Source organism: Lethenteron reissneri, chromosome 49 (assembly GCF_015708825.2).
Source record: "Lethenteron reissneri isolate LAM-NWPU_2019-01 chromosome 49, ASM1570882v1, whole genome shotgun sequence".
Classification (NCBI taxonomy): domain Eukaryota; kingdom Metazoa; phylum Chordata; class Hyperoartia; order Petromyzontiformes; family Petromyzontidae; genus Lethenteron; species Lethenteron reissneri.
Window position 1 is genome coordinate 1,318,847 of NC_083827.1, and position 14,742 is coordinate 1,333,588.

A 14,742-nucleotide genomic window follows, 5' to 3' on the forward strand; every position below is an offset into this window, starting at 1 on the left:
TACGTGACTTTACCGAAAGAACCAAGAAGATGAATCCCTGCAGTCACGAAAACTTTAAATCAAAATTTATGCGTTCAGATTATTTGGCTGCTTTAAATTTCCACGTGATAAGCCACTTCGTTCAGGAATCATGGTGTAGCCTGGTTGCTTCTTAAAAACATCTATATAGCTCAATGGGCCTTACCTAATAGTAAAAAGTAGACTTACAGTGAATTACTTCATCTTAACCCCTCTATTTAAGACAGAAATCGCTTGATGAAGCTGGTTGTAATTACCAGCGAAACGTCGTACTCGAATTGTAAATGTTGTGGGTTTACTCTCCAACACACAGGTGCGATGAATTAGTAACTAATTGGCGCGTTTTGTTTACGTTACAAATCTTATTGGCTGTGTCGGGTGGTGGAAGGTTACGACACATTTATACTTACGCGATCTAACCCAAAAAATGGTATTAATAATATTGGCCGCGAAAGCCTACGTGTTAATATGTATTTTTGTTGTTTCAATCTATACTCCAAACCTCTTACTTCCATGAGCAATGCCCTGCCAACTTATGAACGCAGAGATGTTTTTAGCCTGATAATACGCTCCCCATTAAAGTAAAGTTGCAGTGCACTATACACGTACGGTTCCAAAGATTGCCAAAAACAAATGTTTCACTCTCATCCCACTTTCCAAGGTGTTCACTATTCAAGCCCACCCCACCCCCTGCCTTGCTTTTTAAATGTAGGTGTTAATTTCAGTGCAGTTTGGAGCCCATTTTGAAGACCTTCAACGACAAGCCTTTGACAGTCATCTTTCGCAGTCCACTCGCCACCGCCTCAACCACAACGAACGCCTCCTCCCTCCCTCCCTACGGGCGGACTTTGCCCGTGAAATTCCACGGACCAGCCTCTTGACCTCGCGTGCCCTGCAGTGCACCCCGGCACATCCAGGCTCACTCGGCCTTGCATGACCCGGACTCATTCGTGTCATGCACCGAGCGCAATCGCTCGCTGACATCGGTGACCTCGCGTAAGGTGATGGATGGACAATTTGTACTTGACGTGGAAACATAAAAAAGATGCATGTAGGAATTACAATGATTAAGCACTGCATCTTAAGTGTTCCTTTAACGAGTGCGCGACGGAATTTCAAATTCAGTGACTTCCTGCTCAACAGCGGGCGAGGCACTCAGGGCCTGAGCCATCCATGGGGGTTGACGTCCTCACGCTGGGGCCCAGTCTGCCCAATCTATGATGGTTGGCTTCACAATGTCAAAGTCACAAATTCATTCATTTCCTTGTCAGTTAATATGTAGGCTTTCCCGGTCAATATTATCCGCAATAAAGATGGTTTTGGGTTAGATCGCATAAATATAAACGACGCATTTATAATAATTGGTTCTTTACCCTTCTATCTGGCAACAAAACTGACACCTTTTTGCAAGGAGTCATGTTTGCATAGACCGCAATACCTGCAGTCATAATACAAACAAAAGAACATAACTCTGATAATGTGCACTGTCCCTGAAGTTGATTGGTCCACACCCGAGACAGCTTTCCTTCGAGCCTAGTCTCATATGGGTTGGACCAGATGACGCCAAAAGGCGCACAACTCAAGGACAATGCACCATCAGAGTATGAGAGCTCGGGGCAAGCATCTACACTATGGGGACCTCATTTGCCAGTAAAAATATGATAATTGGTTCTTTACCCTTCTATCTGGCAACAAAACTGACACCTTTTTGCAAGGAGTCATGTTTGCATAGACCGCAATACCTGCAGTCATAATACAAACAAAAGAACATAACTCTGATAATGTGCACGCCTTTTGGCGTCATCTGGTCCAACCCATATGAGACTAGGCTCGAAGGAAAGCTGTCTCGGGTGTGGACCAATCAACTTCAGGGACAGTGCACATTATCAGAGTTATGTTCTTTTGTTTGTATTATGACTGCAGGTATTGCGGTCTATGCAAACATGACTCCTTGCAAAAAGGTGTCAGTTTTGTTGCCAGATAGAAGGGTAAAGAACCAATTATCATATTTTTACTGGCAAATGAGGTCCCCATAGTGTAGATGCTTGCCCCGAGCTCTCATACTCTGATGGTGCATTGTCCTTGAGTTGTGCGCCTTTTGGCGTCATCTGGTCCAACCCATATGAGACTAGGCTCGAAGGAAAGCTGTCTCGGGTGTGGACCAATCAACTTCAGGGACAGTGCACATTATCAGAGTTATGTTCTTTTGTTTGTATTATGACTGCAGGTATTGCGGTCTATGCAAACATGACTCCTTGCAAAAAGGTGTCAGTTTTGTTGCCAGATAGAAGGGTAAAGAACCAATTATCATATTTTTACTGGCAAATGAGGTCCCCATAGTGTAGACGCATTTATATTTACACAATTTAACCCAAATAACCTTTATTATGGAGTTTCCTTGTCGCCTTTGGCAGTAGCTGCCCCCTCTCAAGCGCACAGATGCCAACGACAATGTCCGCTGGTGGCCACGACAAAAACACTTCCTTCCTTCCTGAAACACAATGAGCACTCCTCAACGTGAGCGGAGGCGCCTCTCGACAGAGCACGCCACCGCCAGCCATCCTCCTCCCCATGGCACCGGCCGATAGCACGAACACAGCCGAGGGATTTAGTGCCGCTTAACGACGGCACTCAGTTGCTGACGACATCACAAGGCACCAAGCAGCACTGGCGCGACCCACAGCAGTCGAGCTCTCACGTCAATACCACAATCTCGCTGCCACTATGCACTCACAGTATGCTGCCAATGCCGCTGATGAGGATAATGTTGATGCTAATGTTGATGATAACGTTGATGCTAATGGTGACTGCTGATGATATCTGCCATCGCGCTGATGTTGCTGCTGTGAACCATCATGATGACGTCTTAAACCCATACAAATATAATACTCAGTCCACACCGATGTTACTCATGCCAATGCTGATCTCTGTCATGATGTCAATAGCACTGCAGTACGTATTCTGCTGGTCATAATACTGCGTCTCAGGTTGAAGACATTTGTACTGCTGATGATGACGCCGGTAATATTGATTCTAATATGTTGTTGACAGTGGCTTTACATATCATATTGATTCTGACAGGACTGCTGCCAATGACCGCTGGTATACTCTTGTTGGCAATGCTGTGGTGCTGATGATCTGATGAAGAACCAAGCTGACAATGATGGTGATTGCTCGCTGATAAATCAGTCGAGCTGCTGGAAAAACGACGATCTTCACGCCGTGCCGCTGTTATACAATTGACACTGATGGACAATAAAATTAAATCAAACTAAACTTTTATTTTTTATTTTACCAGGTAAGGCCCACTGAGTTAGTAGTCATCGGGGCTATGACTACGAGCTATAAATGTGGACAATAATAGCAGCCGCATTCTCCAAACACATGTCGATTCAAAATGTGGAGGGAAAAACCGGACCCGGATAAAAACCCACACGACCACGGGGAGAGAAAGAGAGAGGCAACACGCAAACTGCAAATCTAGAGCAGCAAGCGTCGAACCCACTACCTCCTTCATACCAGGCGAGGTAGTTAACATTCCCTAGCCACCGTGATGATGATGAGAGAGACGCAAACTCTAAATATACAGCAGCAGGCGTCAGGGTCGGGTTAAAACCCACGACCTCCTGTACACCAGGCGAGGTAGCTAACATTCCCTAGCCACCGTGATGATGATGATGAGAGAGAGACGCAAATTCGAAATATACAGCAGGCGTGCGGATCGGCGACCTCCTGACCACCAGGCGAGGGAGTTAACATCTCCTGGCCACCGTGGCGCCCGAATTGATAATCAGCCGACAGCATGCCTACAGTCGCACATCTCAAACCATGGACCGCATGTGTATGCATGTACAGTGTGTATGCATGTATAGTGTGTGTGTGTACAGTGTGTATGCATGTATAGTGTGTATGTATGTATAGTGTGTATGCATGTATAGTGTGTGTGCATGTACAGTGTGTATGCATGTACAGTGTGTATGCATGTATAGTGTGTATGCATGTATAGTGTGTATGCATGTATAGTGTGTATGCATGTATAGTGTGTATGCATGTATAGTGTGTATGCATGTATAGTGTGTATGCATGTATAGTGTGTATGCATGTATAGTGTGTGTGTATGTATAGTGTGTGTGCATGTATAGTGTGTGTGCATGTACAGTGTGTGTGCATGTACAGTGTGTATGCATGTATAGTGTGTATGCATGTATAGTGTGTATGCATGTATAGTGTGTATGCATGTATAGTGTGTGTGCATGTATAGTGTGTATGTATGTATAGTGTGTGTGCATGTACAGTGTGTGTGCATGTACAGTGTGTATGCATGTATAGTGTGTATGCATGTATAGTGTGTATGCATGTATAGTGTGTATGCATGTATAGTGTGTATGCATGTATAGTGTGTATGCATGTATAGTGTGTATGTATGTATAGTGTGTGTGCATGTACAGTGTGTGTGCATGTACAGTGTGTATGCATGTATAGTGTGTATGCATGTATAGTGTGTATGCATGTATAGTGTGTATGCATGTATAGTGTGTATGCATGTATAGTGTGTATGCATGTATAGTGTGTATGTATGTATAGTGTGTGTGCATGTACAGTGTGTGTGCATGTACAGTGTGTATGCATGTATAGTGTGTATGCATGTATAGTGTGTATGCATGTATAGTGTGTATGCATGTATAGTGTGTATGCATGTATAGTGTGTGTGCATGTATAGTGTGTATGTATGTATAGTGTGTGTGCATGTACAGTGTGTGTGCATGTACAGTGTGTATGCATGTACAGTGTGTATGCATGTATAGTGTGTATGCATGTATAGTGTGTATGCATGTATAGTGTGTATGCATGTATAGTGTGTATGCATGCATATTGTGTGTATGTACATTGCAGAGGTGTGGACTCGAGTCATGTGACTTGGACTCGAGTCAGACTCGAGTCATGAATTTGATGACTTCAGACTCGACTTGGACTTGCATAACAATGAATTTGTCCCACCTCTGGTACATTGTGTGTGTATGTACAGTGTGTGTGTATATACAGTGTGTGAACTTCTTTCGCACCGTGCGTAGACAACCGTGTGAATGGGAGGTGCCCGCGTCTCTCAGCCGCAGACGTTTCCAGAGATTCACCGACGGGACTGCTCCCACTACGACTACTCACGACATCCTCCACCGGCTCAGCCGAAACAACATGAACAACAAGAAGCTATGAGAATGTTTTACCTTTTCTGGCAATAAAACAGTTGTGTTAAGATGTTAAAATACCAAACTGAAACCGTTTGCAAGGAATCCTGTCTGCATTACCCACACTTGTGCGGCGAACATGCAAACAAAAACCATGCTCTGGTGGTATAAGATGGTCCACACCAGGGACAGCTTTCTATAGAGCCTCGTCTCAAGCAGTGTTAGACAAGGCGAACAGCACAGAGACAACGCAGCTACTTGGGTGCGCAGGTGGTGCAACTGCGCCGCTGCTCACCCAGGGTCTTGACGGCGATCTGGCGGGTGAGCGCCGGCGGGATGAAGATGCACACGAGGTCCACCAGATGGTGGAGCAGCACGTCGTCCATGCTGCTGCTGGAGAAGGGGATGCGCATCTCGGCCGCCAGCTGCTCGGCCTCGTCGCGCGTGCGGCCCCACAGCGCCTCCACGCTGAAGCCCTCGGCGCGCAGAAGCGGCACGAGCACGCGGGCCGTGAGCCCCGTGCCGAACACCCCCACGCCGGGCAGCATGACGACTGCCCTCGCTTCCCTCGGCAAGGCGACGTCTCACGCGGGGCGACTTCTCGCGAGGAAGCGCCCAGCCATGAGCAGGGGCTTACCGCAATCTGCCCGGCTCACTTCTCCGGCGGCTCGCCCCCTTCGGCTCGGGACGACTCCACCGCCACCAGGCGCTCGCTCGCGGCTCGCCGCGGCTCAACTCCCAATCTCCGCAGGCCGCGTCTGCCCTCGGCTCCGTCTATCCCGTGGCCGCGTCTCCTCTCTCGCCACTCCCGCGGTGCCTCCCCGTTCCCCTCGGCCACGCACTGCGACCCCGACACCACCACCGCAGCAGCAGCAGCAGCAGGCGGCCGACTCCCTCAGCACCACCCCCGTGTTAGTCTGTCGGCCTTCGGGCGGCTCGGCGCTGCTCTAACGAGCGGCAGGCGCCCCGCGCGGCGGGGCCGCTAGGCGAGCGGCGTCACCCCCGCGCCTCGCCGCCTCCGCGCTAGGCCTCGGCTGCAAGTTCATGTCGCGCTGCTGCTGCTGTTGCTGCTGCTGCAGGGATAAACCCCCCCATGAAAGCCCCAGCAGCCGAGCAAAACACTCCCCGAGTCCTGGAGCCAACACGCGGGGCAGCAGCAGTAGGAGCAGCTGTAGGAGCAGCAGTAAGAGCAGCGACCTCCTCCCCTGCTGCCCGTGTCCAGGTGCGCGCGTCCAGCAGCAGCAGCGCCGCGCTCCTCCCCCCACCCCACCCCCACCCCACCCCCACCACGCTCGGGCCAACACGCGCGTCCATTGGTCACTGGGGTGGGGGGGGCGGAGCCGTCCCGCGGCTGCTGCCAATCAGAGGCGCGAGAGCAGAGACGAGCGCGCGCCACCGGCCGAGGGGCGGGGCCACAAGAAGGCGGCTCTGCCAATCGCGAGGCGAGGATCATTGTCTACAGTTGCATCATTTAATTGTGTTGAGTCAGTCTGTAAGTAGTCATACAGGTTCCTCGGGCATGACCAACACCTACTAATGTTAACTCCATAATATATTTTAACACGTAGGCTTTCGCGACCCATGTTATTCATAGTAAAAGTTATTTTGGGTTAGATCGCGTAAATATAAATTAAGCCAAGAATGTCTGCCCCGCCCGTGACGTCACTCCACGTCGACCAGCCCCCCTCATTAATAATCATGAACAGGTTACGTTCTATTTCGATTTAAAGCTTTCGTGACTGCAGGGATTCATATTCTTGGTTCTTTCGGTAAAGTCACGTATAAGGGAAATAATAAAATAATAATTCAATTTAATGCTTATTTTTATTAAAAATATATAAATTGTATTTTTTATCATTTTACTATTTCCCTTCTACGTGACTTTACCGAAAGAACCACGAATAGGTTGTTACGTTCTCCAAATGGACCCCCCTCATTAATAATCATGATCGGGTGACGTAACTCCGCATGGAGAAACCCCCCCCCCCCCCTCATTAATAATCATGAGCAGGTGACGTCACTCCACATCGAACAGCCCCCCTTATTAATAATCATTATAAGGTGACGTCCTCCAAGTAGACAACCCTGCATTAATATTAATTAGCGGGTGACGTCACTCCACATGGGGGGCCGAGGCGCCTCCTCCCCCCTCCTCGGCGTCAACTTACATCCCTCACTACAAAGGCAGAACCCTCACGTCACGTGATCTCCGTAACGCTATTGAGACATCAAAGTAAAAAGGACGTCACGATGAACAAAGGATTTTAATCTTAAAATGAAATAGGTCTGTGTCACCGCGCCCTCACCAATTGCACGCGAATGGATGCAATGAATATATCATGTCGCGCTCTGCTTTTCGCTTGCAAGTTTAAGATTTACTGCAATACACCCGTCCTTGGACGGGCAAAAGGCGAGTTAGTAAGGTTTGTGGGTTTACTCGCCAACACACCGGTGTGTTGAAGTCGTACCTAATTGGCACTTTCTGTTCACGTGACAAATCTCACTGGTTGGCTGTCAGGTTGTGGCGGGTTAATGACACATTTAGACTTAAATTTTGACATCTTGACTTAAAGATTTCGTGACTGCAGGAATTCATATTCTTTGAGTCTTTCGGTAAAGTCACGTAGATAGAAAAAATAATAATAAATAATACAAATATCACGAAGTCATATGACTTAAGTCATAACGGGCTGTGATGTTCCCAGCCTACCACCTTCCCATGTTAGTTGTTATTTTCGGCTCTCTGATTTTTTACATTAACAGATTAAATTTCTCACGAACACAGCTACCTCGCACCATCCTCGAGGCTGCTGCTTCACGATCTCCCATTAACATGCTAATCTCTCACATTAACATACTAATATCTCACATTAACATGCTAATCTCTCACATTAACATGCTCATCTCTCACATTAACATAATAATCTCTCACATTAACATGCTAATCTCTCACATTAACATGCCAATCTCTCACATTAGCATGCTAATCTCTCACATTAACATGCTCATCTCTCACATTAACATGCTCATCTCTCACATTAACATGCTCATCTTTCACATTAACATAGCCACCTTGGCGCACTCGCCGTGGAGGATGCTCGGCGATTTTGCATTGACATGCTAATTTCCGCCTGGTCGCCCTGTGATTGGTGGAAAGCCCAACACCACCGCCGTGGTCGCTGCCCACCACTTGCATTGGCATTGGCTGCTGACTTTGGGCTACGCCCATTTCAAACCTTTCTTAGCAGTCGTCTTTAGAAGCCAACCCCACTTTTCCTGATGACGACCTCTTGTGTTGCGATCGAAACGTTGTGATATTTTTATTATTTTTCATTATTCTTTCTATCTACGTGACTTTACCGAAAGACTCAAAGAACATATCTTACGCACTCTAACCAAAAATAACTTTTATTATGACTCAATAATACATGCTCCTGATGCCCGCATTAGTGAAATTTAGACTTGTGAGATTGCAATAACAATTTCAATGTCTTCTTGGTTCTTTCGGTAAAGTCACGTAGAATTGAAATAATAAAATAATAAAAATAAAACATAATAAAATAATATAATATTATAATAAAATAACATGATATAATAACATAATAAAATAATATAATAATAAAAGAAAATAACATAATATAATAATAATTATTTTATTATTTTTATTTTTACTGTTTTATTATTTCAATTCTACGTTACGTTACCGAAAAAACCAAGAAGATGAATCCCTGCAGTCACGAAAGCTTTAAATCGAAATTTCAATGTCATGAAACGCCAGGGAATTTGATCTGTTTGGAACATGTGTAGAGGTGTTATGGGAGGGCAAACAAACACACTGGGCTTGGTTATGCCCGTACGCCAAGAGATGCTTACATCCACGTCCGCACCGTTTAGCCTGGGGGGCTAACACGGCGCTGGGATCCCCCACGGCCCCACCCCTCAGTGGGGGAGTTGCTATATAAGGCGGTGAGCCGGAGGGCTCGGGGTTCAGTGTTCAGCTTAAACCAGCGATGCAAGAAGACCGGCTAGATAGGCCCTGGGACTCCCCTGGATCGCTGTCCTTCTCAGGACCGACCAGGGCAAGCCAGTGGCGTGGCCACGAGAGCCCAGAGCCGATGTTCTTGTAAGAGCCGGTCTGGGGACTCAGGGTGCCGTAATCCCAGCTTAACCAGAGCTGGGTCAGCTAGCCTCCCCTAGCCCTGTAGTGGAGGACCTAGGAGTAGGCTAGCCGTGACAGAGATTGTGTGATCTTCCTGTTAGACGGGTGAAGGGGCCGATACCTCTTCGAGTGTTGTATATCTCGGCCTGTAATATACACTGTGGTTAATAAATAAGTGTGCCTCCGACTACGTCGTCCAAGTCTCCTGGAACCTACTACAACTGGCGTCAGAAGTGGTCTTCTAAGGATGGATACGAGACGGACGGCTCGTACCAGGGAACCGGGGGAGGAGGAAACCTCGGCCGACTCAGAGCCCGAGATTGCTGAGGGCGAATCCGAGCAACCGGGGCCGAGTCCACCCACACCGCAACGGCCGGACGGGTGGGGACCGTCGGCTGATGGACTATGGCTGGCTCACTCCCGCCTGGCGTAGCTACTCTACGCGGCAGCTGCCACGTTGGAGGAAATCACTCGCCTGGGGGCTGGAGGAGCTGCACGGGGCGACGACGGACGACATGCGACGCCGGTTCCCGCCATTTCAACGGGACTGGAAGTCGGATTTGCCGCCATCAGTACAGTGGGTGCTGAGGGCGGGGCCGGGCTACGTCAGGTGACCGATATTCGCCAACCAGAAGCCGCCACGTCGTCAATAGCGGCCGGCGCGTCACCAGAAGAGCGACCGCCGATGGCACCCGCCCTTCCCGCCGATACTGTACGGAGTGGCGGGAACGACGGGACGCGATCTACGGCTGCGGACGCCGCGTTCCAGCAGCGATTGACGCCCCTTCAAGAGTTTGTGGGCGAAGACGGTGACTGGGGTGCCTTCCGAAGACGGTTCCTCGCTCACCAAGAAATGTCACAATGGACTGATGACGAAGCACTACGCGCGCTACCGGCGATGCTCGACAGTGACGCCCTCGCTACCCTCACTTTGGCGCCAAGAACGATGTGCGCCACGCTGCAAATGGCGCTTCAACTCCTGTCTGCAGTCTACAGACCACCTTCTGACTGCAGACAGTTGTTCTACGATCGCCAGCGGGGCGCCAAGGAATCGCCCCTGGCATACCGCACAGCTCTCCTGGCCCTGGCGAAGGCGGCTTTCCCGCGGATGGACGAGGAAGGGGTGGACGCCATGGTAGCGGAGAAGATACTGCTGTTGGCGGACGATTTGGACATTGTCATCTTGGCGCAAGACGACACGGAGATGTGTTCCTTGCGGGCCGCGCGACACATCCACGCAAACTTGCTGTCCCAGCATCGCACCCTCCCATCGGAAGAGGTCTGCGCTGTGGATCGCCCGATGGAGTGGAGATCCGGGGGACGACCAGCTCGGGACGGACCGAGCCGCCAGGATCAGCCCAAGCCGTCTGGGGCGCTCACGCACTGCTACAACTGTGGCCTCCGGGGCCATGTGGCTTCGGGATGCCGAGCTCCTCGACAGCGCGGTGCGACGCCTCGGCCGGACGTCGCACCTCTACCCAAGCCTCATCAGCAAACTCCGGCGAGTCGTGGCACCCCACATGTTTGGCCTACGCACACACCTGTGACACACTCACGCACTGCAACGAAGAGGGGTCAAAAATCGCCTGTCGTTGCGTCGAAACGTGCCACGCTGGGGAGGGCGTTCCAACCGGGCCAGTGGTCCGAGTCGGCCCATCGCGTTGTTGCCGCGTCGTCGGGGTCGTCGGTCGTTGTGGACCATATTGATGGGGTTGAGGTGCGGGTCTTAGTTGATACGGGAGCATCGGCAACTATTGTGTCCGATTTAAATTATAACATTCTCCCCGTTCAAAGCCGTCCTTTGCTCCCCGTTGATGTTCCATGCTATGCTGCTAATGGGGGCTCGCTGGGCATTATCGCACAGATCCGCGTGCAAATTTGTATTGGGGACATCAAATTAACCGGCCCGATATTGGTCTCCTCCTCGCTGGCGGTTCCGTGCCTGTTGGGGACGGATTTTTTGGCCAAAATGCCGATTCGTATCTTGATCGACCAGGGTTGCATCGAACTTCCGTCGGGCCGACGTATGATGTTCTTGTCCTCCCCAGCTACTGTCCGTACGGCATTCGCGACGGTACAGGCGTTGGTTGCGAGGACGGTACGTGTACCGCCGGGAGCTCAGATGCTCGTGCCTCTTAGGCTGCGTCGACCATTTGCTAAGGGGATTGGGGATCGGGGGGTTCTGTTGGGACCATCTAGGGCTGGGGTCAACGGACCTGGTTTGATAGCGGCCCAGACCATTGTGAAAGGGGACGGGGACCCCTTCATCGCGGTCCTCAATGTGGGGTCGTGAACGGCTGTGGTTCCTCAAGGGACCGTGCTTGCGCACGCGACGCCGGTACCCTGTGAGGAACCGGTCATTGGTCAGGTGAGCACCACTCCTCCGTCGCGACCGCATTCGGACCGTGATGAGGGGTGGCTGGATGCGCTTTGTGCGGGATCATCGGACCTGTCCGACTCACAGCGTGAGAGGCTTCGAATCCTCCTGCGCGAGTTTTCCGACGTTTTCAGTCAACACAAATACGATATTGGTTGTACTAAACTGCTGCGACACCATATTGACACGGGTTACAGCGTGCCAATCCGCCAAAATCCTTTTCGGTTGAGTCCCGCCGAAAAGGATCATGTCAAATCGGCCGTAGACGACATGCTAGCTGCGGATATTATATCCCCTTCTACCAGCCCTTGGGGTGCACCCATCGTGTTAGTTAAAAAAAACACGACGGCTCATTGCGGTTTTGTGTCAATTTTCGTCGGCTGAACAAGATTTCTGTAGCCGACGCATACCCTCTTCCTCGGATGGATGAATCACTTGATGCCCTGACGGGGGCGCGGTTCTTCTCCACATTGGATTTACTGTCAGGGTTCTGGCAGCTCTCTCTGGATGATGAATCTAAACCTAAAACGGCTTTCCATATGCCGCACGGCCTTTTCCAATTTAACTGCTTGCCGATGGGGCTCCATTCAGCGCCGGCAACTTTTCAGTGATTAATGGAATTGGTCCTGGCTGGGTTGCAATGGGATTCATGTTTGATTTACTTAGACGATGTCATCATCTTTAGTAAAACATTCGATGAACACCTCCAGAGGTTGCGTGCAGTTTTCCTCAAAATGCGGGCTGCTAATTTGAAATTCAAGCCCCAGAAGTGTAATTTGCTCCGTGAATCGGTGCGGTATTTGGGTCACATTGTCGGACGCTCAGGTATTGCCACAGATCCCGCCAAAACGCAATGTGTCAGCTCCTGGCCGACTCCCACCTCGGTGGGGGAGGTCAGGAGTTTAATTGGATTTGCGTCATATTACCGACGGTTTGTCGCTGATTTCGCAACAATTGCGAAACCCTTACATGCCTTGACATTAAAGGGGGTCAAGTTTCACTGGGGACAGGAGGAGGAGGCTGCTTTTCGCTCCCTCCGGGACGCCCTAGTGGGGGCTCCGCCATTGAGTTATCCTGACTTTACAAAACCCTTCTTGCTCGACACAGACGCAAGTAACACGGGCATTGGGGGCGTGCTTTCTCAGGTTGTTGGGGGCGTAGAGCATGTGGTAGCGTATGGCAGTCAGGTGTTGTCACCGGCAGAACAAAGGTACTGTGTTACCCGTCGGGAACTATTGGCAATCGTTTACTTCATTCAGCAATATCGCCCATATCTGTACGGTCGACATTTCACCGTCTGCACAGATCATGCGGCGCTGCAGTACGCCTTGCGGGTTCAACAGCCATCGGGACAATTGTCTCGATGGTTGGAGATTCTCCAAGATTTCGATTTTGAGACTACATATTGTAAGGGCGTTCGCCACATGAACGCAGACGCTCTGTCGCGTTTGCCGCCCACCTCCGAGTGCGCTTGCCTCCTGGGTTCGGGACGTTGCAGACCTCCGAATGTGATCTCTGATTCGGTCCTTGCGGTTGCCGCTGATGCGCCTTCAATTGCGGGTCTTATTGAGCAAGAAGGGAGGGATTCTTTGCTGGGGTTGTCTGTTGCGGAGTGGGGGCGCCTCCAAATGGAGGACACCTCCCTCCTTGCTTTGCGCCGTCACATCGGGGGAGTTGGTCGGGGGGCGGAAAATGTCGACTCGTGGGGGTTGTTTCAGGGTCTTTTGATGCATTGGGACGGGAGATCCCGCCGCCACCGGCTGGTGGTGCCTTCCGCATTGAGGGGTAGAGTGGTGTGGGCTGCGCACGAGCGACTCCTTCACCTGGGGACTCACAAAACTCTTGCCATGCTCCAGCTGGATTTTTCTTGGCCGGGCATGGCAAGGGACATGGATGATCTTTTAGGGTCGTGTACTCAGTGCGCGCAACGGAAGCCACCGGCGAGGGGGTCCAACCCACCATTGCAGTCTATCAAAGTTTCCCGGGTTAACGAGCTAGTTGCGCTTGATATTCTGGGCCCATTCCCCGCTACACCTAGGGGAAATAGATACCTATTGACCGGGGTAGAATATTTTACGCGATGGCCTATGGCCTGGCCCCTCGCCAACCAGTTGGCAGCAGCCATCGTGGAGGCCTTTGTCCAGGGCTACGTCCTCGACAAAGGTGCTCCGGAGTGGCTGCTGACCGACCAGGGTAAAACATTTTCGGGTAAACTTCTACACGAAGTATGCGAGCTCCTGGGTACGAAAAAAATTCGTACATCCCCATATCATCCGCAAACTGACGGGATGGTGGAGTGTCTGCATCGGACTATCACGTCCATGCTGTCCCAACAGGTCTCTGAATCCCAGACCGATTGGGACCTTCATATTCCGGGGGTTTTGGTGGCATACAGAATGGCTCCTCATGCGGCGACCGGATTTTCGCCCTTCTTCCTAATGTACGGCCTGCGAGGCTAACCCACCTGTCGCGACTCAGCTGCAGATCTCCACGCCGCATGCTAAATCAAAATTGACCGACCATGTCAAATTCAACATCGCTAAATTGACAGAGGCGCGGGAGGCGGCAATCCAGAATTCTGAAATCCGCCAGAGGGCGAATGAGAGGCTCAGGCTGGGTCGGGCACATGTGCTCCAGTGGAAACCGGGTGACAAGGCGTGGTTGCACTGTCCCCAAGTACCACTGGCGACCTCGTCTAAGCTCGTACGGCCGTGGCGGGGGCCCGTGGAAGTGGTGCAGGTCTTGCGGCCACAATGTGTACGTATCCGATGGGGGAAGCATCGGTGGTTCGTGCACCCCTCCAGGTTGAAACCGTTCGTTGCGCCCCATGCTCCTACCACACACACGCATGGCCAAACATGTGAGGGGTCCACCGACTCCCGGAGTCCTGACTTCGCTGCTTTTGCCTGACTTGCCACCGACTGTTCCACGTCCAGGTGCACCAGGAGTGACGTGCTCACGACCGCCAACCCCTCCCGGGGGGGTCGGGGGTCGCTCATCGG

General features: G+C 50.8%; 1 protein-coding gene across 1 annotated transcript in view; it reads right to left on the bottom strand.

The window, feature by feature from the left end:
* Window positions 1-6,431, bottom strand: part of GFOD2 (Gfo/Idh/MocA-like oxidoreductase domain containing 2) — a 33,768-nt gene extending 27,337 nt beyond the window's left edge. Inside the window, exon 1 of the mRNA XM_061571913.1 lies at window positions 5,500-6,431. Within this exon, the coding sequence (XP_061427897.1) occupies window positions 5,500-5,752 (253 nt within the window). The 5' untranslated portion in view covers window positions 5,753-6,431. The remainder of the gene's footprint in view (window positions 1-5,499) is intronic.
* Window positions 6,432-14,742: the final 8,311 nt, after the last annotated feature.